Raw genomic sequence first — 24,376 nt, 5'->3', positions numbered from 1 at the left:
ATGGAGGGCAGAGAGCTACTTATTACTGAGTTCTCATCCATGGGCTCAATATGGTTGGCAAAAATGAGCTACCTGTCAATGGCATCACATGATCTACTTAGTGCTGTAAAACACAAAGTTCTGGAGTAACCCAACAGATCAGACAGTATCTGTGGAAGAAATTGATAGATGACAATTTTTCAGGCAATCTCAATATAATGTCTTAACTTTTCTATTCCTCTTATCCCCTCCAATCTCACTCCCTCTCAATGCCCAACCTACCGCTTACTCAATAAAGAGAACTAGGGGCAGCCCAGTGGTGCAGCGGTAGAGTTGCTGCCTTACTAGGTCAGAGACACAGGTTCGATCCTGTCTTTACTGAGTTTGTACATGAAGGAAGGAACTGTAGATGCTGGTTTAAAGTGCAAATAGAGACATAATGCTGGAGTAACTCAGCGGGACAGGTAGCATCTCTGGAGAGAAGGAATGGGTAACGTTTCAGGCCGAGATCCTTCTTCAGACTGTTGTCAGGGGAGGGGGAGATACATAGATAAAGAAGTGGAAGATATGAAAATAGGACAATGGGGATGGAGTTAATAGAGTAGATAAGTCCCTGGTCAATTCATCCCTTCCCACCCAAACCACCTCCCCCCGAGATACTTTCCCCTGCAACGCAGGAGATGCAACAACTGTCCCTATAGCTCCCCCCTCAACTCCGTCCAAGAACCCGAACAATCTTTTCAGATGAGGCAGAAGTTCACTTGCACCTCCTCCAACCTTATCTACTGTATCCGCTGTTCCAGGTGTGGACTCCTATATATCGGCGAGACCAAGCGCAGGCTCGGCGATCGTTTCGTTGAACACCTCCGCTCCGTCCACCTAAACCTACCTGATCTCCTGGTTGCTAAACACTTTAACTCCCCCTCCCATTCCCACACTGACCTTTCTGGCCTGGGCCTCCTCCATTGTCAGAGTGAGGCCTAGCACAAATTGGAGGAACAGCACCTCATATTATGCTTGGGCAGATTACACCCCAGCGGTATGAACATTGACTTTTCTAATTTAAGTAACCCACGCTTTTCCTCTCTCTCTATCCCTCCTCCTTCCCAGTTGACCGACCAGTCTTACTGTCTCTGACTACATTTTATCGCTGTTTACTTTGAACAGAGATTTAAAATAGCAGCTAACTCACAGCTAACAATGATCTATTATACATTCTCCTTGATCTCATTGCACAAATGCAGGTGAGCAGGAGAGTGGGGTTGTTTGCAGTTGCAGAGGGAGGGGGCAAGGGCGGTACAGTTCGCAGTCTCACCCCCCTGGACAGGAGCTGAGACTGGGAACTGTACCGCCCTTGCCCACTCCCTCTGCAGCTGCAAACAACCCCACTCTCCTGCTCACCTGCAAGGGCAGTACAGTTCCCAGTCTCAGCTCCTGTACAGGGGGGTGGCCGGAGACGTCAGGACCACCAGAAGCCGCTCCCCAATGGGCCGCTACGGCGACAAGTGGCAGTTCGCCCACAGCCCGAGCTGCGGCCCCTCATCGGGACACCGACCCCAGGCCCACTGCAAGCATGGAGATCCCAGATCAGCAACTCCAGCCCAGCCCCGCTCCAACTCCAGAGGAACACGCTCCCCGTAGGGGCAGAAGCTGATGGTGTGCAAGGTACGTCTTGTTCTTGGGTTGGCGCAGCTCGGGCTGTGGCCACTTGTCGCCGTAGTGGCCCATCGGGGAGCGGATTCCTCTGGAGTTGGAGGGGGAGGGGGGTATTGAGCTGTTTGATTGCCCCCGCTATCCCAGGGACAGGGAGGCACAGCGGCTTTTGAGAAAGGTGGGCAATCACTTCCAAAGTTCTGCCCACACAGTCAGTACACCTCTCCTACGCTTGTCTCCCGCACTAAGATCATCTCGCAGAGAATGATCCCAGCCTAACCCTATTCTCTCCTATTCTGCAAGAAAAAAACTCCATTGAAGACTCAAACTCGCGATCGAGTAACTGCCGGGATTGAAGCGCAAACTCGCGACCTTGCGGAAATGAGCCGAGCACTCTACCACTGAGCCAGCCGTTAAAATCTACGCTAAAAATCTTCCATTCCGAAAGCCGAAAAATTCCGAATTTTGAAAAGTGGCTGGTCCCAAGGCTTTCGGATAAAAGGTTGCGCACCCTGTAGTTTAATAATATCCGTTGGATCACAAAAGATTTGAAATAAACTTAAAATACAAAAAGGATTTTTCTCCAACAGTAGCAATTAATACCATTTCCTTCAATTGTTACTGCAGAGAATACTACAAGTCAAGGAAGTCTAAACATGTCGGAAGGAACTGCAAATGTTGGTTTAAACTGAAGATAAACAGCACAAAAAGATGGAGTATTTCAACGGGTCAGACAGCATCTCTGGAGAAAAGGATAGGGCGACGTTTCAGGTCGAGACCTTTTTTCAGACTCAGTCTGAAGAAGGGCCTTGACCTGAAACAACACCTATTCCTTTCCTCTAGAGATGTTGTCTGATCCACTCAGTTACTCCATCTTTTTGTGTCTATCTGAGGAAGTCTAAACTGTTTGCACTTCACCGAATCTCGGCACATTCCTATTGTGGATAACATTGTCCAGCTAGTTTGACTTAGAAGATTTGACCAAAAAAACAGAGTACAATTTGTAGCGCAACACTTTGTGTGGAACGCAGACACCACCAAACTGCAAATGCTGGTTTACAAAAAAAAGACACAGAGCACTGGAGTAAAGGGCCTGTCCCACTTGGGCGTCATTTGCACGTCATTTACGTGACAGGCCGGTAGTGACTGATGCGCAACTGACATGCGAAAATCGTCTAGCAGTACGACAGTCGCACGCCAAGTGCTCTTGAGGGCCCTTCTTCTTTTGGGAGCCATTTGCGATGTCATTCGTACTTAGTCCGATCTCCATGGCAAGGATTTTCCCAGTGAACATTTTTCAAAACTACGCGTGCTTTATACCTGGGTGGTGACATGGTGCGGTGCTCAAATGACGCGCAAATGGTGCGCCGACGGCGTACGGGCGGCGCATAGTTTACGGACATTGATGCACGGTGACGCATAATAAATTAGCATAGGCAATGTTCATGCGTCACCATGCGTAACCAAGCATCACCACGCGCCACACGTACACCGTCAGAACTTCAGCGTACGCCATCAGTCCATCAGTGTGCGCAAGGGATATGTCACGCAGGTGGTGCGCGAGGATTTTGAGCATTCCAAAATCCTGGGGTGCCGTGCATTACCGCGCATCGCTGCATGTGCCACCACGCCTCACCACTCGCCATGCGCACGATACGCCAACCAATTTTTAGGATGTCGCGTAATTGACGAGCAAATGACGCCCAAGTGGGACAGGCCCTTAACTCGGCAGGTCAGGCAGCATCTCATAGAGTCCCTAGTTGCCCATAACAACCAACATGCCCCATCTACACTCGTCTCACCTGCCTGTGTTTGGCTCATATCCCTCTAAACCTGTCCTATCCATGTACCTGCCCAATTGTTTCTTAAGCATTGCGATAGTACCTATCCTGGAGAACATGGATAGGCAATGTTTTGGGTTGGGACCGTTCTTCAGTCTCAACTTAGATAGGCTGACATTTCAGGTTGGGACCTTTCTACAGAGTCTGACCCGAAATCGCCTAATCATGTTCTCCAGAGATACTGCCTGACCTGCTGAGTTACTCCAGCACTTTATTTTGTAAGATACTTTCCACACATTCTTGATTTTCTGAATATTATCTCAGCTCTGAATTCTGGTCAGTGTGATATATTAGTTATCCATTGTACATATTAAACATGTTGTATCATGATGACTGTGGCCATTGCTTCTGACTGTCAAATGTTCCCAGTGATAAAGATCCAACATTTGATTATGGGGACACAAGGAACTGCAGATGCAGGAATCTTGACCAAAACACAAAGTGCTGGAACTTAAACTATACTTCAAATTGCCTGGGCAAAACCACCAGCATATTCAAAGACCAGTTTCACCCCACTCGCTCCCTCTTCCATCAGACAAGAGGTATAGAACTATGAAAACTAATACCTCCAGATTCAGGCACAATTTCTTCTCAGCTGTAATCAGGCATCTCATCAGCTAGTAGGTGGTCCTGACCTCCCATCTCCCTCATTGGAGATCTTTAATCAGACATTATCTTGCATTAAATGTAGCACTCATTATCTTTTATCCGTGCACTGTGGATGACTTGATTCTAATCATATCGCAGGGCTGCCAACTCGCACGCTTTGAGCATGAGACTCACGCCCTCAAGCAATCTCTCACGCCCTCACGCTCATCAGACATTTCTCACGCTCAGTGGTGAGAAATTTTGTGATCAACGAAAATGTCAAAACTCGGATAAACTGCATGGTCCGTGGGTGTTGGAGAGCCGGGGCCGCGGGAAGGATGGGAGCAGAACCAGCAGCAGGAACAGATGCGGGGAGCCGGGACTGGCGTGTGTTTGCCGGACAGTCGAGTGTTTGCGGGGCTGTCGACTCCGGAGCTCCGGCCATGGAGCACTCCGGACAGTGCGAGTGTCCCGGGCCGTCGGGGGCGGTGGAAGCGTTGCGCCGCAACCGCTGCCGCGAGAATCTCTGGGCCGAAGGGACAGACTCTCAAAGGGAGGTGGAGAGAGAGAGATGGGAAGGAGACAGGGAGACAGTGGGGAGAGAGAGAGGGGGATGAGAGGAGAGAGAGGGGAGAAACAGAGGGGGAGTGAATGGAGAGTGAGGTGGGAGAGGGGGGAAGAGAGAAAGGGAACAAAGAGGGAAGAAAGAGGGAAGAGAGAGGGGGTGGAGAGGGAGGAGAGGGTAGGAGAGAATGGGAGAGAGAGGGGGAAGAGAGAAGGAGAGAGAGCGAGAGAGGGGGAAAGAGAGAGAGAGAGGGGGGGGGGGCAAAGAGAAAGAGGAGATAGAGTGAGAAGAGAGAGGGGAGAGAGAGCCAGGGGAGATTGAGGTGGGAGGGAGAAATGGGGGAGAGAGAGGGAGAGAGAGAGGGGGAAGAGAGAGGGAAGGAGGGGCGAGAGAGGGAGGGAGAGAGAGAGAGAGAGAGAGAGAGAGTAGAGAGAGAGAGAGAGAGAGAGAGAGAGACAGAGAGAGAGCGGGACAGAGAGGGAGGGGGAAGAGAGGGAGAGAGAGAGAGAAGAGGGGGAGAGAGAGAGAGAGAAGAGAGATAGGGGAGAAGAGAGGGGAGAGAGAGAGGGGAAAGAGAGAGAATGATGGAGAGATTTCAGAGGACACACATAGATAGGAGAAGGAGAGAGAGAGAAAGGGGGGAGAGAGAGAGAGAGGGGAGGGGGAGAAAGAGAGAGGAGAGAGGGGGAGAGAGAGAGAGAGAGAGAGAGAGAGGGGGGGAGAGAGAGAGGGGGAGAGAGAGGGGGGAGAGAGAGGGGGAGAGAGAGAGGGGAAGAGAGAGGGGAAGAGAGAGATAGGAGGGAGGGGGAGAGAGAGAGAGAGATGGGGGAGAGAGGGAGAATAGACAAAGAGTGAGAGAGAGGACGAGATAGAGAGAGAGACAGAGAGAAAGAGAGAGGGTGAGAGAGGGAGAGAGAGTGAGAGAGGGGGGAGAGAGAGAGGGGGAGGGAGAGAGAGATGAGAGGTGGGAGGGAGAGAGAGAGAGGGGAGAGAAAAAGAGGTGGAGAGAGAGAGGAAAGAGAGAGAGAGAGAGAGGGGGGGGAGAGGGAGAGGGAGATTGAGAGGCAGGGCTGCCAACCCATGCATTGAGCGTGAGAATCACGCATTTCACCAAATTCTCAAGCTGATCACAAATTTCTCTCGCTCTGTTGTGAGAAATTCTGTGATCAACGAAAATTTCAAAACTCATATCAACCGAGCCGCGGGTGTTGGAAGCTGAAGCAGTGGCGGGGGCAGATGCGGACGGGGAGCGGGGTTGGCGAGTGTTTGCCGGGCTGGCGAGTCGCTCACTGTAGCCCCAGTCATGGAGCAGCCTCAGAGCAAGAGTCCCGGGCCGTCGAGGCGTCAAAGCGTTGCGCCACTGCCGTGAGTCTCTGTGCCGATTTCGCCCAGGTGACCGGCATAGATCAGGCTGTGGCTCGGTGCATCCTGGAAGACAACCAGTGGCTGCTGGAAGTAAGTACCAAGCACTGGGTAGATACGGTGGAAGATAGTGGACTTCAAATGGGGTGGTTGGTGAAAGCATCTGCTTGCCTGCTAGATTTTCACTTACTGTAACTGCAGGAAAAATGGTCCCGATGTTGGGGGCGTTCCGAACCATGGGTCACAGTTTAAGAATAAAGGGGGGGGGGGGCAGTTAGGACTGAGATGAGAACAAACTTTCTTCATGCAGAGAGTTGTGAATCTGTGAAATTCTCTGCCACAGAAGGCAGTGCAGGCCAATTGACATGTGTGGACCCTTTGTGTGGATAAAGTTATCCCTTAAAAAGTTACCTCTTAAAAATTCTTCATACAAAAAACATTGAAATCACACTTCTACAGTGCACTAAAACATGATTTTAATACATCAAATTTCAAAAAGTTCCTACCCTGAAATGGGGGACACCCTTCTTCCACACCCTCTTCCCACTCGGTTGCTTCACTCCACCGGGTACCCCCAAGGCCAGTGATCAGTGATCGTACGGCCTCCCCCCTTTCAATAACGCTCCAATCCAATTTAAAGCATATATATTGCATTCAAGTGTAACTAAAAAACCTCGCTACAGTATGCACCGTATTGCACAATTTCAAGCTGAAAAATGCAAATGTGCCGTACCAATGGGAGGGAGAAATCAAGTTCAAATACAACAGGTAGAGCATAGGGGAAGATATAGAGTACAGAATATACTGTTGTTCTCAACATAGTGGTGAATCAGACAGCATGCTAGCTTATGAAGGACTGTTCAGATGCCTGCTAACAGGAGAAGAAGCTAGTCCTTGAATTAATGTAATTAATCATTTACATTTGTTTTTAACTACTTCCTAGTGCTTCAAAAATGTTTCAGTTTGTAGTTTTAGATTTAGAGATACAGCACAGAGGCAGGCCCTTCGGTCCACGTAGAGCACTCGTACACTATGAGCATTCATACACTTGTTCTATCCTGCACACAAGGGACAATTTACAGAAGCCAATTAATCTACAAACCTGCACGCCTTTGGAATGTGGGAGGAAACCAGAGCACCCGGAGAAAACCCATGCAGTCACAGGGAGAACGTACAAACGCCACACAGACAGCACCTGTAGCCAGGATCAAACTCAGGTCTCTGGCGCTGTAAGGCAGCAACTCTACCACTGCGCCACTGTGCCAAATACATCTGGAAGGTGTTTTGGAACAGTGTGTTAGCAGTGGAGGGATTACCTGTTTAAGGTAGTAGAGAGGGCACAGTGTATTTTTCAGTTTCTTCAATGCTGTAGAGGTTGTACTTACAATAAATAGAGGTGTTTCATCACACCCCGACTTTGTGAGAGATTGATTAATAAACAAATATTTTAAACAGAAATTCCAATTTATGTTTACCTATAAACAAATTAGTGAAATATGCCAAGGAGATTTAGCTTTGTGTTTTAGAAGGTAGTCATTATCCTGTAACTCCAAATTAATTTTGTAAAATTTGTAGCGTTGCCGTAATAATGTTATGTGTCCCACATGGTTTACTCGTGCTAAATAATTAACTCACACGTGCAAGTTTACTTTCTGTGTGCTGATAGAAATTTCCCCATGAGTGTATTTGTGAAGCTGCGCGGAATATGTGCAACGAGTCGATAAAAGGATAGAAAGTGCATGTGCAGGTCCAAAAAATAACAGAAATACATAATTTAAATTTAGTCCAAGAGTTATACAGCATGGAAACAGGCCCTTTGGCCCAATTCATGCCGAACAAAATGTTCCATTTAAGCTAATCTCATTTACTTGCGTTTGGCCCATATCCCTCTGAACCTTTCCTATCCGTGTGCTGTCCAAGTGTATTTTAAATGCTTTTATAGTTATAGTGACTCAACCACTTCCTCTGGTAACATGTTCCATATACCCACCACTGAGTGAAAAAGTTGTCCCTCTGGTTCTTATTAAATCTTTCCTCTCTCATCTTGATTTCTCTATCCTGGGTAAAAGTCTCTGCCCATTCACGCTTTCAATTCCCCCCATGAATGTATATACCTCTAAAACAAGGGTTCCCAACCTGGGGTAAATTTACACCTACCCAGGGGGTGAATTTGTTGATTCTGGATCAGTACATATTTTTTCTCATTGACTGACTGTGTTTAGTTCTGTTCATCATTAGTTGTTCATAAATAAGTGAAATAACATTGTTATGTGCTATTAAAGTTGTTAGGGGTAAACAGGATGAAAAGGGTTGGGAATCCCTGCAAACAACAGACTCACAACCCCGAGGCAGCCTTCATTGTTGCGGGTGACTTCAATCACTCCAACCTGAAGACTGTACTCCCCAAATTCCACCAACATGTCTCATTCCCCACTAGAGTAGACAAGACACTGGACAAAGTCTACACTACGACTACGACTGCACACCTGTACATGGTACTAACACCATCATCAAGTATGCAGATGATACAACGGTGATTGGCCTCGTCAGCAACAACGATGAGTCGACATATAGGGAGGAGGTCCAGCTCCTAGCAGCATGGTGCGCTGACAACAAACTGGCCCTTAACTCCAAGAAGACCAAGGAGCTTATTGTAGACTTCAGGAAGTCTAGGGGCGGCACGCACTCCCCCATCCACATCAACGGGACGGAGATGGAACATGTTTCCAGCTTCAGGCTCCTGCGGGTCTACATCTCCGATGACCTCTCTTGGACCCACAATACCTGAACTCTGATCAAGAAGGCTCACCAGCATCTCTTCTTCCCGAGGAGACTAAAGAAGGTCCATCTGTCTCCTCAGATTCTGGTGAACTTCTACCACTGCACCATCGAGAGCATCCTTACCAACTGTATCACAGTATGGTATGGCAACTGCTCTGTCTCTGACAGGAAAGCACTGCAGAGGGTGGTGAAAATTGCCCAACGCATCACCGGTTCCTCACTCCCCTCCATTGAGTCTGTCCAAAGCAAGCGTTGTCTGCGAAGGGCGCTCAGCATCGCCAAGGACTGCTCTCACCCCAACCACAGACTGTTTACCCTCCTACCATCCGGGAGGCGCTACAGATCTCTCCGTTGCCGGACCAGCAGGTCCAGGAACAGCTTCTTCCCTGCAGCTGTTACACTACTCAACATGTACCTTGGTGATTGCCAATCTACTTCTCAACCTGGAATCATAGTTATACAGCATGGAAACAGGCTATTGGGCCTGCATTTGGCCCATATCCAAATCCTTCCTATCCATATAGAAAACATATAAAAATAGGTGCAGGAGTAGGCCATTCGGCCCTTTGAGCCAGCACCGCCATTCAATATGATCGAGGTTGATCATCTAAAATTAGTGCCCCATTTGTGCTTTTGCCCCATATTCCTGTTTTTCCTTTAGCCGCAAGAGCTAAATCTAACTCTCTCTTGAAAACATCCAGTGAATTTGGGATCTGGATGTAGTACGCTGAAAAGCTCTAACTTGAGCTTCCTCCACTGCCTTCTGTGGCAGACAATTCCACAGATTCACAACTCTCTGGGTGAAAAAGTTTTTCCTCATCTCAGTCCTAAAAATGTCTATTAAATGTTGTAACTGTATGTGCCTCTACTACTCTGTTCCAAATATCCTTCACCTTCTGTGTGAAAAACTTGCATCTCAGGTCCCCTTTGAATCTTTCCCCTCTTCCCGTACAACTTTGCCGCTAGTTTTGGACACACCTACCCTCTGATAAAGACTATAATAATACATTTTATCTATGCCCCTCGTGATTTTATATAGCAACTTTATTGTTTACTTCCTCCCTATTCCTTGCCTTCCCATCCAGCTCTGTACCGTCAGTACACACTGATATGCTACATTCGGTCTCCCATTCTAAGTTACCAATGTGGGTTGTAAGTAACTGAGTGCAAAGTGCTGTCACATGGCATTCCCTCAATAATACCCATCCATCCTGAAATGAACAGGTTATTTTTAACCTGTTGCAATTCCATTTTTGTACCATTGCCAACTTCTCAATCCATATTCCTTCAGTCTAGGAATTTTAATCTCAAGGGCTGCGCAATGGCACAGTTGGTTGAGCTGCTGCTTCACTGGGCCAGAGACCTGGGTTCGATCCTGATCTGCGGTGCTGTCTGTTTGTGGAGTTTGCACAATCTCCTTGTGAATGCATGTATTTCTTCCAGCTGCTCCGGTTTCCTCCCATGTCCTACAGATGTGCAGGTTTGTAGGTTAATTAGGCTCTGTAAATATTGCCCCTAATATGTAGGAGGTGGATGAGAAAGTGGGATAACATTGAATTGGTATGAATTGGTGACCGATAGCCGGCATGGAATCAGTGGGCCGAAGGATCAGATACCATGCTGTATCTCTTAAACTAAAAGTAACAATCTCTTGAGTGTCAATTAATTAAATGTAATTTGAAAATTCAAAATATAGCAAAGGTATAAACATATTTATACCTATAAACATATTTAGTTTAGTTTGATTTAGAGATACAGTGCAGAAGCAAGCCCTTCAGAAACCGGGCCTCCTGAATCTTTCGATGTGCGCTGACCAGCAATCCCCACACACTAGCACTGTCCACACACTAGCACTGTCCACACACTAGCACTATCCCCACACTAGCACTGTCCACACACTAGCACTACCCCACACTAGCACTGTCCACACACTAGCACTGTCCACACACTAGCACTGTCCACACACTAGCACTACCCACACACTAGCACTGTCCACACACTAGCACTGTCCACACACTAGCACTACCCACACACTAGCACTACCCACACACTAGCACTGTCCACACACTAGCACTATCCACACACTAGCACTATCCACACACTAGCACTATCCACACACTAGCACTGTCCACACACTAGCACTATCCACACACTAGCACTGTCCACACACTAGCACTGTCCACACACTAGCACTGTCCACACACTAGCACTGTCCACACACTAGCACTATCCACACACTAGCACTGTCCACACACTAGCACTATCCACACACTAGCACTGTCCACACACTAGCACTATCCACACACTAGCACTATCCACACACTAGCACTGTCCACACACTAGCACTATCCACACACTAGCACTGTCCACACACTAGCACTATCCACACACTAGCACTATCCACACACTAGCACTATCCACACACTAGCACTATCCACACACTAGCACTGTCCACACACTAGCACTATCCACACACTAGCACTGTAAATCCTAGCTGAAATCGAGTCGCCATAGTACCCACACTTTAATAAGGACTTCTGTATGACTACGCCATTTTGGTCAAGTCTGTTGTTCCCTGTAGAAATGGGACAAGCTTCTGATGGTGCCAGCAATCTGTGGCCCAGATCAATGTTGCATTGTCAGTTGCCAGATGGATGAGATTTCTCCAAAGAACATCATAGAAAATGTAAAATTGGATCTCTGCAAGAGCCTTGTATATATTGTAAATAATGTTGCAAGACAGTTACCCTGTTCAGTGTTGATTGGTTGAAATGTTAAACCCTGTCTGGTTTGTTTGAATCCCAGGATAAATGTTGCATATTCAAGGTTCTGTTAGTCCCTTCCAGAAGCTTCACCTGCAACAATGTAATTCTGTAATTGGCCTGTGTACCTGTCAATCATGTATTATTGTAATTTGTTACACTTGATTGGATTGTAAAGAGACCACCCCAATGTAGTTCGGCCCCTCAAGGTTCGGGGACCTATAAAAGGCAGCCCCCACAAGGTCCGTGGTCGATCTTCTGGAAGAGCGCTTGGGACTGCGTCACCTTTTGGAGTGTTTCTTTTTGCAAGAGGCCACAGGGTTTGACCAGGCAGATACAAGGATCAAACCTGCAGTGGTTTAGGTATCGTATAGGGTGATTTGTTGTGCTTTCTAAAAATAAAGTTTAGTTGTTCCAGTGCTTGGATCAGAGGTTTATTGACCTAGACTGGGGGGAAGCTTAGAAAGAGCTTATTTACAGCACTTTCCACACACTAGCACTATCCCCACACTAGCACTATCCACACACTAGTACTATCCACACACTAGTACTAACCACACATTAGTACTATTCACACACTAGCACTATCCACACACTAGCACTATCCAACACACTAGCACTATCCACACACTAGCACTGTCCACACACTAGCACTATCCACACACTAGCACTATCCACACACTAGTAATATTCACACACTAGCACTATCCACACACTAGCACTATCCCCACACTAGCACGATCCACACACTAGCACAGTCCACACACTAGCACAATCCACACACTAGTACTAGCCACACACTAGTACTATTCACACACTAGCACTATCCCCACACTAGCACTATCCCCACACTAGCACGATCCACACACTAGCACAGTCCACACACTAGCACAGTCCACACACTAGCACTATCCACACACTAGCACTATCCACACACTAGCACTATCCACACACTAGTACTATCCATACACACTAGCACTATCCACACACTAGTACTATCCACACACTAGCACTATCCACACACTAGCATTATCCCATACACTAGCATTATCCCACACACTAGAGACAATTTACAATGAATCCAAAGCCAATTAACCTACAAATCTGTACATCTTTGGAGTGTGGGAGGAAACCAGAATTCCCGGGGAAAAACAACGTGGTCACGGGGAGAATGTACTGACTCCGTACACACAGCACCCGAAGTCGGGATCAAACCCAGGTCTCTGGCACTGTAGGGCAGCAACTCTACCGCTGCGCTATCATGCCACCACCACAGATTTATGTGCATATATGTGCATATATTTATCTTCCTTACAAATATACCTTCAAAAATCTCTATATTGCACGCATTTATCAATCCATGCTTTCATATTTTCTTACAGAGTAGGAGATCATTTCAGCCCATCGAGTTAACCCCAGGTCAACCTCAGTGCAATCCATTACCTCACTACTTTCCCCTGTATCTATTCTCCCTACATACCCATCAAGTTTCCCATATTCTACCAGTCACTCGCACACAGGAGAGGCACTTTACAGGGGCCAATTAATATATCAACCTGCACATCTTTGGAGTGTGGGGCAAAACAGGAGCACCCAGAGGAAACCCACGTGGTCACAGGGAGAATGTGCAAACTCCCCACCAACAGAGTGGGAATTCGTTATTGAAAACAGGTTGTTGAAGAAATGAAGCAGTATCTCTACCAGCTACACTATCCGGCCAGCACAAACGTAATTCCGTTTTGATAAAATAACATTTTATCTACTTAATCATGACATGATTTTCCACATGGAGTTCTTCCAGGGGAGGAGAGGGGGGGGAGGAGGGGGCGGGAGGAGAGGGGAGGAGGAGAAGGGGGGGGGATGGGCCCTTCCCTCTCTGCCCCCCCCTCCCTCTTTGCCCCCCTTCCTCTCTGCCCATCCCTCCCTCTCTGCCCCCCTCCCTCTCTGCCCCCCCTCCCTCTCTAGGGAGTGGTGAATATTGGGACCGATGGGTGTGCATTGGAGTATTGCGTTCGGGAACCAGCCCTCCCCTGTGCCGTGTCCCCCCAACCCCTCAATCTCTACCCCCCTCCGTCTCCCTCTCTACTCCCCTCCCCTCCCTCTCCACCCACCCACCCCCTTCTAGCCGCACCTGCACATTTGGGGGTTATGCATGAGTGGATAGGGCAGGGGGTTATGCATGAGGGGATAGGGCAGGGGATGGGGTTAAAGGAGCAAATTAATAATATTAATATAATATCAAGGGGGGGGGGTTAGTGTGCGTGGGGGGTGGTTAGTATGTGCGTGACGCCGAAGTCCCCCCCTGCCCCTGCCACCACCGTTGAGGGGACGGGACCCAATGGGTCCCCCTTGGTCTAGAGCCTTATATATTTGACATATTTTTTCCCTCTACAAAACATCCCACTATTTCTCTGTCTCTGATTAGAAAGCACTATAAGCCCTCTGATTATAGGTTATTCATCTCATTCAAGACATTGAACTTTGTGTGAAGTCGTTGAGGTTTATGTTAACCTCAACAACCCCTTCCGCCTTCCTTCCTTACTTCCTCCCTCCCTTCCCTGTGCAGCACCTAGCTCTCCCCCCCCCCCCCCCCCCCCCCCCCCCCCCCCCCCCCCCCCCCCATTCCTCCCTCTGACTTCACAATTCGGATCTCTTCAATAATTTAATCAAACATCTAGAACATAGAACAGTACAGCACAGGAAAAGAGCATTCGGCCCACAATGTTTTTTGCTGAATATGATTTCTATTTAAACCAATCTCATCTGCCTTTAAAAAATTACCATTCAGGTTCCTATTAAATCCTTTCCCCCTCACCTTAAACCAATGTCCTCTGGTTCTCAATTCTCCTAATCTGGGCAAAAGACAGTGCATTGACCCGATCTATTCCTCTCATGATTTTGTACATTTCTATAAGATCACCCCTCATCCTTCTGCACTCCAAGGAATAAAGTCCTAGTCCTGCTCAACTTCTCCCTATAGCTCAGGCCCTCGAGTCCTGGCAACATACAAGTAAATCTTTTCTGCCCCTTTCCAGCTTGGCAACATCTTTCCTGTAACACGGTGACCAAAACTGAACACAATACTCTAACATTGTAAATAACTGCACCATGACCTCCCAACTTCTATACTCGAATGAGAGGAACTCGGGAATATTAGGAATACTGTCATATCATTTGATTGGTAAGGAATGGAAGGAACGTTAATGTTAAACTATTAGTAAAGCAAGCACACAAGTTGAAAGTCTTGAGGCCGAAACATCTGTCAACTTTAATCTGCACAAGGTAGCACAAACATGAGCTAACTCGAATCTGCAATAATGAATCATATAGCCCTGCAGTGACATCTACTAAACTAAAATATCTCTGGCTGAAAAGCAGATTAGGCAGATATTAATAATTTAATTTAAAATGTTAAAAGAAAAAATAAATAATTGTCAAGATTTCAATTGCTGCTATTAATAATCAATAAGTGGGGATTCTGCCTGTTTTCATCAATCAGGATTCCCCATTTACACTAGTGCCACCTGTAAGTGCTTGGGCCATGTCCTTCAAACCTTGCATGCTTCCAGCATCTTCAGTTTTCTCTGGATTTCTGCAGACATTTTTCTATTGGATCCCTGGAATTAATTGGCTTACATGGCAATTTTATTTTTAAATGAGTTTAGTTTAATTTATTGCTATGCGTGCCAAGGTACAGTTAAACGCGTTTTATTGCATGCTATTCAGTCAGTGGAAAGACTCAATACATGATCATAATCGAGCTGTCCTCACTGTACAGATACATGATGAAGCAAATAATGTTTAGTGTGAGATGATGTCCAGTAAGGACCGGTTATAGATAGTCCGAGGGTCTCCGATGAGGTAGAAGGGGGTCAGGAAAGCTCCCTACTTGGTGAGTGGATGGTTCAGTTGCCTGATGACAGCCAGGAAGAAACTGTCCCTGAATCTGGCTGTTGCAATCCTGTAGCAAATGTTTTTCATTCTTTATTTATAAGTATCGGGAAATAAATAGACCTACTACTTTTCAACGTCTCATTGCAAAATTCTGCAACTCAGCGAAAAGCACCTTGTTCATTGTTGAGAGGAGTGCACTTGGTGATTGGCGTTAGTCCTTGCCTGCCCCAGCAATGACATTGAAATAGTATTAATGTGTGACTTTCCTGCATCCTTACATGCTTTCAGTTTTTCCTTCAGAAAAGCTGCTCCCTTATCTTGCTGCTTCAGCTGTCTGCTGTAAGGAACCAACCTGTGGAAATGATCTGGTTGCAAATTAAAATTGCACCGTCTAAAACAGAGAGGATGCACAGTGCCGGATCTAGGCTGATTACATAGGTGTTCCCACTCACAATAGGATGAGGATTTTGATCATATCTAGCTGTTATTAGAGGTGTAAGGCATGGACAAAGCTGTTGTGTGCAAGGGAGACCAGCCGGGCGCATCAATGACAGGTTAATATACACCAAACCTCGGTGGTTGAGTCAAAGACCCGTTGCGCCACGCAGCTAGAAGTGAAAGACCCGGTGGGCTGCGGCCTGCGAACCACCAAGCCGGCGCTGCTTCTCCCATGAAGACCAGAGACTGGAGAGGAGAGATCCGGTGAAGGCAGACACAAGGAACAAGTCTGATAGGTGACCCGGAGTTTGGCCTACAGCGCCCTCAAGGTCGGCTGCAGGAGGCACCTCAGGGGCACAATGGTGCACGGGTGAGGAGGGGGACGTCGGTTCGCTGGTCGATCCAGATTTCTAAGGAACGCAATGGCTGGAGGTCCTGCAGCTGCCTGACCAAGTGGTCACTTGACATAGACTGTTGACTATTGACCATGAGCAGCTGAATTGCAGAGCCTTGGAAGTGGATCAAGTAGACATTGTGGTCACATAACCTTGCCTCCCCTAGCAATGCCCTCCATCATCACCGCCTGCACCCACCCTCACCCATCCCCCACCAATCTCTTGTCAAAGAATAAAGTTGGGAGTTCTTTTCATTTTAAGCTGAGAAGGTAACTTTTAAGTAATATTTCTGTCTGGACACAAAGCGCTGGAGCAACCCAATGGGTCTGGAGAACATGGTGACGTTTCAGGACACAACCCTTCATCAAGAGTGTTCAGTCTGAAGGAACATTACCTATCCATCATCTCCAGAGATACTTGAGTTACTCCAGCACTTTATGTCTTTTATTTGGAGACCATCATCTGCAGTTCCTTGTTTCTTCTAATGTTTTGTCCTTTTCTCCAAACAAACAACTATTCTTTTTTTTGTGTGTAGATTTTTTGTTTATCAATTTGAGTTTCAATTTGTTATTCATTCTCCTCCCTTAATTTCATGCAGAAGTGGGAACTGGCGTGACTGGAATATTAGAAACGTGTTGAAAGACTGCTCGCCCATTACTTTAATTACAGTACTATATTAATGCAGTGAAAGTTTATCAATGGTGCACAGAGGACACACAAAACAGCTGGTGGAATGAAATTTGGCTGGAATGAGACAAAGATAAATAGCCTAACTGCTTATCAAAAACGTTCTCACCTGGGTTCACCTAATAGTCATAGAGTCCTAAAGAGTGGAAACAGGCCCTTCATTCCAACTTGCCCACACCGACCTGTATGCCCCATCTACATTAGTCCCAGGTATGCCCATATCCCTTCAAACCTAAGATAGACACAAAAAGTTGGAGTAACTCAGCGGGACAGGCAGCATCTCTGGAGAGAAGGAAAGGGTGATGTTTCGGGTCGAGACCCTTCTTCAGACCGACCAAAAATGTCACCAATCCTTGTATCCAGAGATGCTGCCTGTCGCGCTGAGTTACTCCAGCTTTTTGTGTCTATCTTCGGTTCAAACCAGCATCTACAGTTCCTTCCTACACATTCCCTTTAAATTGGAATCATATCCGTGTACCTGTCCGCATGTCAATTAAATGTTATAATAACTATTAAATCATTCCCCCGCCACCTTAAACCTATGGTTCTCAATTCCCCTACTCTGGGCAAAAGAGTGCATTTACCCGATCTATTCCTCTCATGATCTTAAACACCTCTATAAGATCATCACCTCATCCTCCTGCGCTCCAAGGAATAAAGTCTTAGCCTGCTCAACCTCTTCCTTCAGCGCAAACTCTCGAGTCCTGGCAATGTCCTCATATATTTTCTCTGCATCTTTCCATCTTGGCAACATCTTTCCTATAACAAGGTGACCAAAACTGAACACAACCGTTTCCAGACCTCACTATCTCCATCGCAGGTAACTGACTACTGACCGACATCTACTTCAAGCCCACTGACTCCCATGGCTATCTGGACTACACTTCTTCCATCCTGCTTCCTGTTAGGACTATTCCCTACTCCCAATTCCTCTGTTTCGCCACCTCCAACGGGATCCCACCACTGGCCACATCTTCCCATCTCCTCCCCTTTCGGCTTTCAATAGAGACCACTCGCTCCGTAACTCCCTGGTCAATTTGTCCCTTCCCACCCAAACCACCCCGTCCCTGGTACTTTCCCTTGCAGCCGCAGGAAATGTCACACTTGTCACTTGACTCCATCCAAGAACCCAAGCAGTCTTTCCAGGTGCAGCAGAGGTTCACCTGCACCTCCTCCAACCTCATTTATTGCATCCGCTGCTCTAGGTGTCAGCTGCTCTACATCGGTGAGACCAAGCGTAGGCTTGGCGATCGTTTCGCCCAACACCTCCGCTCGGTTCGCACTAACCAACCTGATCTCCCGGTGGCCCAGCACTTCAACTCCCTCCCCCCCATTCTGAATCTGACCTTTCTGTCCTGGGCCTTCTCCATGGCCAGAGTGAGTACCATCGCAAATTGGAGGAGCAGCACCTCATCTTTCGCTTGGGCAGTTTACACCCCAGCGGTATGAACATTGACTTCTCCAATTTCAGGTAGTTCTTGCTTTCTCCCTCCTTCCCCTCCCCCTTCCCAGCTCTCCCACAGCCCGCTGTCTCCGTCTCTACCTTTCCCCTCCCCCCCCCCCCCCCCCCCCCCCCCCCCCCCCCCCACCTCCACATCAGTCTGAAGAAGGGTCTCGACCCAAAATGTTACCTATTCCTTTGCTTGGTAGGCCGAAGGGCCTGTTTCCACGCTGCATCTCTAAACGTCACCTATTCGTATTCTCTAGAGATGCTTTGTAAAAGTCGTAATCTATAAACTCAGCCTCTGAGTTTCTCCAGCATTTTTGTCTACTTTTGATTTTTCCAGCATCTGTAGTTCTTTCTTAAACAATGCTCTCAATGTGGCTTCACTTGCCACAGTTTGCCCTGACCTCCTCTCTTCGAGCATTCCCCCCCCCCCCCCCCCCCTGCAAACAGTCTGAAGAAAAGTCCCGACCCAAAATGTCATCCATCCATGTTCTCCACAGTTGCTGTTTGACCCGCTGAGTTACTCCAGCACTTGGTGCCTTTTTAAAAAATTGTAAACCAGCATCTACAGTTCCTTGTTTCTACAGAGATAAATAACGTTTTATGCTGTATCAGTGCTTGAAAGAATTGCTTGTTACTTAATTAAACCCAAGCAACAGCAAGTCATTATTAACATCTGCCTGAAGTGAAACCCTATTACAGTGTGCACAATTGCCAACATCGGACTACTAACAAGAAGTTCGGAGTGAATTAAAGCTGCTAATTAAATGACCGTTGCCACATCTGTAAAAGTCAAGGGACAGGGAACAAACATCTGATAAATTAAAGTAAGCTTTCTCTGAGGAAACAATGCACAGTGAATATTTAGAGGAAGCAGCTGCCAAAAGCTGCTTTGATAATGATTGATTACAAATCTCACCATTTCTCTTGATGGACCCTTTGAAATCAAATGACTGCAGTATTACATTAAACACTCATGTTGGGTAAGCAAATTGATTAGAATTGATCTACGCACTTCAATGAAGCTTTACTGAGTTTGTTAACTAAACCTCCTGTTTCAGTTCTCTTCTCCCCCTCCGTCTTAGTGGAGCTTTTCATCCTCACCAATATCCAAGGGATTTTGCTGGAAATGGATGTGAGGATGGGGAAAGTTTCGTTTTGTTTTGAGGTGAGGTAGAGTTTTCAGGTGAGAGGAGGAAAGATTTAATAGTAACTTGAGGGGCAGCTTTTTCACATATAGGGTGGTTGGTATATGGAACGAGTTGCCAAACGAGGTACTCTAACAACATTTAAAAGATTGTTTAGAAAGATATAGGCCAAACACGGGTAGATGGGTCAAGCACAGATGGGACATCTTGGTCGACATGGGAGGTTAGGCCAAAGGGCCTGTTTCTGTGCTGTACAACTCCAAGACTTAATGAGTCCATACAGCAATTAAATACTTTGTTTTGCATACAATCCAGTACAATTATACCATAAATAAGCACAATCATAAAATAGAATAATATTTAAAGAAAAAAAAAAAAATAATCCAACCATTGTTTTAGTTCAGAGATACAGCATGAAAAAGGGCCTTCTGCCCACTGAGTCCATGTTGACCATCAATTACCCATTCACACCAGCTCTATATTATACCACTTTTGCATCCACTTCTTGCACACTAGGGACAATTTACAGCAGCCAATAGACCTGCAATCCCGCACATCTTTGAGATGTGTGAGCACCCAGAGAAACCCAGAGAAGCACCCGGTGAGAATCCACGCCGTCACAGGGAGAACATGCAAACTCCACATAGAGATCACCCGAGGTTAGGATCCAAACTGGGTGTCTGGTGCTGTGAGATAGTAGCTCTACCAGCTGCACCACAGTCCCCCCCCCCCCAACAAATTAAAATGCTGGGATAACGTTGACATTCGCCACTGAGGCTCGTGGATAAAACATAGTTTCTTAAGCAAGGTGCAAGGTGAAGGAACCCATGACATTTGAACATGCATTCAATTAAAGTCTTAAAAAACAGACAGTACAGGGTGCCACAGTTAGAGCCACAGCCTCACACATCCAGGAATCCAGATTCAATCTGGCTGCTTGCATGTTTCTCCCAGTTGGTTCCTGCTGGATGCTCTGGCTTCCTCTGATATCCCAAAGATGTGTGGAGAGGTTAATTAGAGATGTGTGGAGAGGTGGCAGTAATTAGACCCCTGGTATTGGTAATTGGCAAAAGAATCAAAGAAGGGTAATGGGCATGACAGAGAGAATAAATATCAGGAGGCGATATGAAGGCGAGAATATGATTGTTCTGCTCGCAGCGAACATGGATTCAATGGGCAAAATGGCCGCCGACTCCGACATAATAAATTAGATCACTACATTTCCACAAGATAACCTGTATTAATATCTATATCAAGGAGAGATATAATATTATCAAAGCTTTAAGCAATATTGACTAAGGGGAGAATTAAGTGAAACAATTTGCAGACTCTAGGATATTAAGTATAAGTATACTGATTGATGACAGCTTATATATAAGCATCACTAGGCCAGGGTGACTCAAACATCACTGACCCAGTGTCGCCGCCAGGACTTTAAGGCCAAGATAACACTCGGCATTTTTACGAACTAGAGTTGCTGCCGCACAGTGTCAGAGACCTGTGTTTGATCCTGACCAAGGGTGCTGTCTATGTAGTGTTTGTACGTAACCCCTGTGACTCTGGGTGCTCCCGTTTCCTTCCACACTCCAAAGATGTACAGACTTGAGGGTTATGTGGCCTCTGTAAATTGTCTCTCGTATGTTGAATTGAATTAGTGTATGGGTGATCGATGGTCGGCGCAGATCCCGTGGGCCGAAGGGTCTATTTACATGCTGTATCTCTAAGCTAAACTAAAGTACAGCACAGAAGAGACCACTTGCAGAATCTGACAAAATGTGGAGAGGAGGCAGTGGGAACAAAATCAGTGGCAGCTTACAGAGGCCAATATGGGTAAAGAATGGAGAAGTGGTTCTAAAGATTGATGAATCTAGCCACATAGGGCATTGTGTGAAGGAGAGCAAGGCTCAGAATTGTGGTCAGAACTTGGAACTGCCTTGTGTAACTTCCCCGCAAGTGTCAGGTGTTGCAGAGTCGCATTTTAGTCAACAAATAAAACAGTGGCGCAGCGGTAGAGTTGCTGCCTCTCAGCGCCAGAGACCCGGGTTCGCTCCTGACCACAGGCACTGTCTGTACAGAGTTTGTACATTCTCCCTGTGATTGCATGGGTTTTCTCTGGGCGTTCCGGTTTCTTCCCACATTCCAATGAAGTGCAGGTTTGTAGATTAATTTGCTTCTGTGAAATTGTAAATTCTGTAAAATGTCAATCGGGCTATCTTTTACTGGACTTTACCATGCACTAAAACTGGACCATCCGACCAACCACTAGAGAGCAGTCCTGAAATACTATCTACCTTATTGGAGACCCTTGGACTATCTTTGATCGGTCTTTACAGGCTTTATCTTGCACTAAACATTATTCCTATTATTCCATTAATCATGTATCTGAATACTCTCGGTGGGTTGATTGTAATCATGAGTGATCTTTCCACTGGCTGGTTAGCACAACAAAAGCTTTTCACCGTACCTCGGTACACATGACAATAGACAATAGACAATAGTGCAGGAGTAGGCCATTCGGCCCTTCGAGCCAGCAACGCCATTCAATGTGATCATGGCTGATCATCCCCAATCAGTACCCCGTTCCTGCCTTCTCCCCATATCCCCTGACTCCGCTATTTTAAAGAGCCCTATCTAGCTCTCTCTTGAAAGCATCCAGAGAACCTGCCTCCACCGCCCTCTGAGGCAGATAATTCCACAGACTCACCACTCTCTGTGAGAAAAAGTGTTTCCTCGTCTCCATTCTAAATGGCTTACTCCATTCTTAAACTATGGCCCCTGGTTCTGGACTACCCCAACATCGGGAACAGCCTCTAGCATGTCCAAGGTCAGGATTGAACCAGACTCTCCGGCGCTGTGAGGCAGCATCTCTACCTGCTGTGTCACTGTGTTGCCCCTTCTTGAGGGATGAGTCAGAGAGGTTGCATCAATGTACACAAGCTGTGAAATCTGCAAAGCTTCATGTAAAATTGACACATAAAAAAAACCTGAATAAATTATGTTCACTTACTTCCACTTGGCATTAAATCCCTGTCAGGAATAAATAGTTTGTACCCATAGTGTTTCTCCAAGACATCTGGAAGTATTTCCAATGCAAATTGCTCTTCTTTCCTGTTCTCCTGAGTGAGTGAGTCAGGGTCGATTTTGGTGTACGACAGATATGCATCATATTCCTTGTTATCTAGAGAGATTGTGAAAGAAGAGTTAAAATGACATAAAAACACCCATGCACCCTCCCAGTGTTACATCGAGAACACTGCTCAATAGTTTAATTGAGACTTGAATGAATCTCATCTTTAGTTTAAGTTTTGAGTTTTAGTTTGGTGTCACGTGTACCGAGGTACAGTGAAAAAACTTTTGTGGCGTGCTAACCAGTCGGCGGAAAGACTAGACATGATTACAATCGAGCCATCCACAGCTACAGATACATAATAAAGGGAATAATGTTCAGTGCAAGATAAAGTCCAGTAATGTCCAATTAACGATAGTCTGAGAGTCTCCAATGAGGTAGATGGTGGTTTAGTACCGCTCTCACTTTAGTGATAGGATCGTTCAGTTGCCTGATAACAGCCGGGAAGAAACTGTCCCTGAATCTGGAGATGTGTGTTTTCTGACTTCTGTACTTCTTGCCTGATGGGAGAGGGAAGAAGAGCGAGAGGCCCGAGTGAGAGGAATAGATTAGATTAGATTAGAATCTTTATTTGCCACGCAACCAGGGTTGGTGGTATTTGGGTTCGGTACATGATGGTACACTGCTTTAGTTACATACCACTAATAACACAGATCACCGTAATAAAGTGCATCCATACCACATCACAAATCACAAATCTCACCAACAATACATAGTGCAAAAGAACAAACAAAGACCATAGACAAGACACTGTATACATCAAAAGTCATATTATTGTCTGATTATTGGACGGAATTAAGAGTTCTTATTGCTGAGGGGAAGAAACTGTTTTTAAAGCGGGTGGTTTTAGTAGCAAGTGACCTGAGGCACCTCCCTGAAGGGAGAGACTGAAAAAGGTGATTTGCTGGATGGGAGTGGTCCGAGATGATCTTTTTTGCCCGTTTTGAGGTACGTTGGAGATAAATGGAATGGATTGAGGGGAGGGGGGAGTTGATGATCCTGGAGGCCTTGGAGACAATGCGCTGTATTCTGTGTAGTGAGTGACTATCGGTGTTACCGTACCAGACTGTGATTGAGGAGGTGATGATGCTTTCAATGATTGATTGATAGAAACGGACCAGGAGGTGTTTATGGACTCTGAACTTTTTGAGCTGTCTGATGAATTGGGTAGTCTCTTGCCCAGAGGAGAGGAATCGAGAACCAGAGGACATATGTTTAAGGTGATGGGGGCAAGATTTAATAGGAACCTGAGGGGTAAATGTTCACACAAAGGGTGGTGGGTATAAAGAATGAGCTGCCGCAGGAGGTAGTTGAGGCAGAGGAGGATGTAGTTGAGACATATTTTATATCTTTACGAATCATTTGGATAGGTACATGGATAGGACAGGTTGGAAGGATATAGGCCAAACACAGGCAGGTGGGACTAGTGTAGATGGACATGTTGGCCAGTGTGGGCAAGTTGGGCTGAAGGGCCTGCATCCACGCTGCATGACTCTATACTCTATCTAATGAGGAGAGTTAATTACATGAACATCAGCATTAAGGACAATACCATGCCTCACTATATTGGACCTTCACAGAGGTGTAAGAGAACAGTTCAGTCCACAGTTCACAGGCTAATTAACGTCAGCTTCATGGTGGAGCTATGTACTCAAGTGTCATTCTCTCTGGTGACATTCAAGGAGGCCATTCAGCCCATCGAGTGAATC

At 46.4% G+C, this 24,376-nt stretch overlaps 1 protein-coding gene across 1 annotated transcript in view; it reads right to left on the bottom strand.

The window, feature by feature from the left end:
- The window catches only part of il1rapl2 (interleukin 1 receptor accessory protein-like 2), an 841,694-nt gene that overhangs the window by 19,198 nt on the left and 798,120 nt on the right, over positions 1 to 24,376 (bottom strand). Inside the window, exon 10 of the mRNA XM_055644012.1 lies at positions 22,548 to 22,718. Within this exon, the coding sequence (XP_055499987.1) occupies positions 22,548 to 22,718 (171 nt within the window). The remainder of the gene's footprint in view (positions 1 to 22,547; positions 22,719 to 24,376) is intronic.

The sequence above is a fragment of the Leucoraja erinacea genome, chromosome 12 (genome assembly GCF_028641065.1).
Source record: "Leucoraja erinacea ecotype New England chromosome 12, Leri_hhj_1, whole genome shotgun sequence".
In the NCBI taxonomy this organism is placed as follows: Eukaryota; Metazoa; Chordata; class Chondrichthyes; order Rajiformes; family Rajidae; genus Leucoraja; species Leucoraja erinaceus.
The sequence above is the reverse complement of the archived record's forward strand: the minus strand, read 5'-3'. Positions and strand labels throughout refer to the sequence as shown.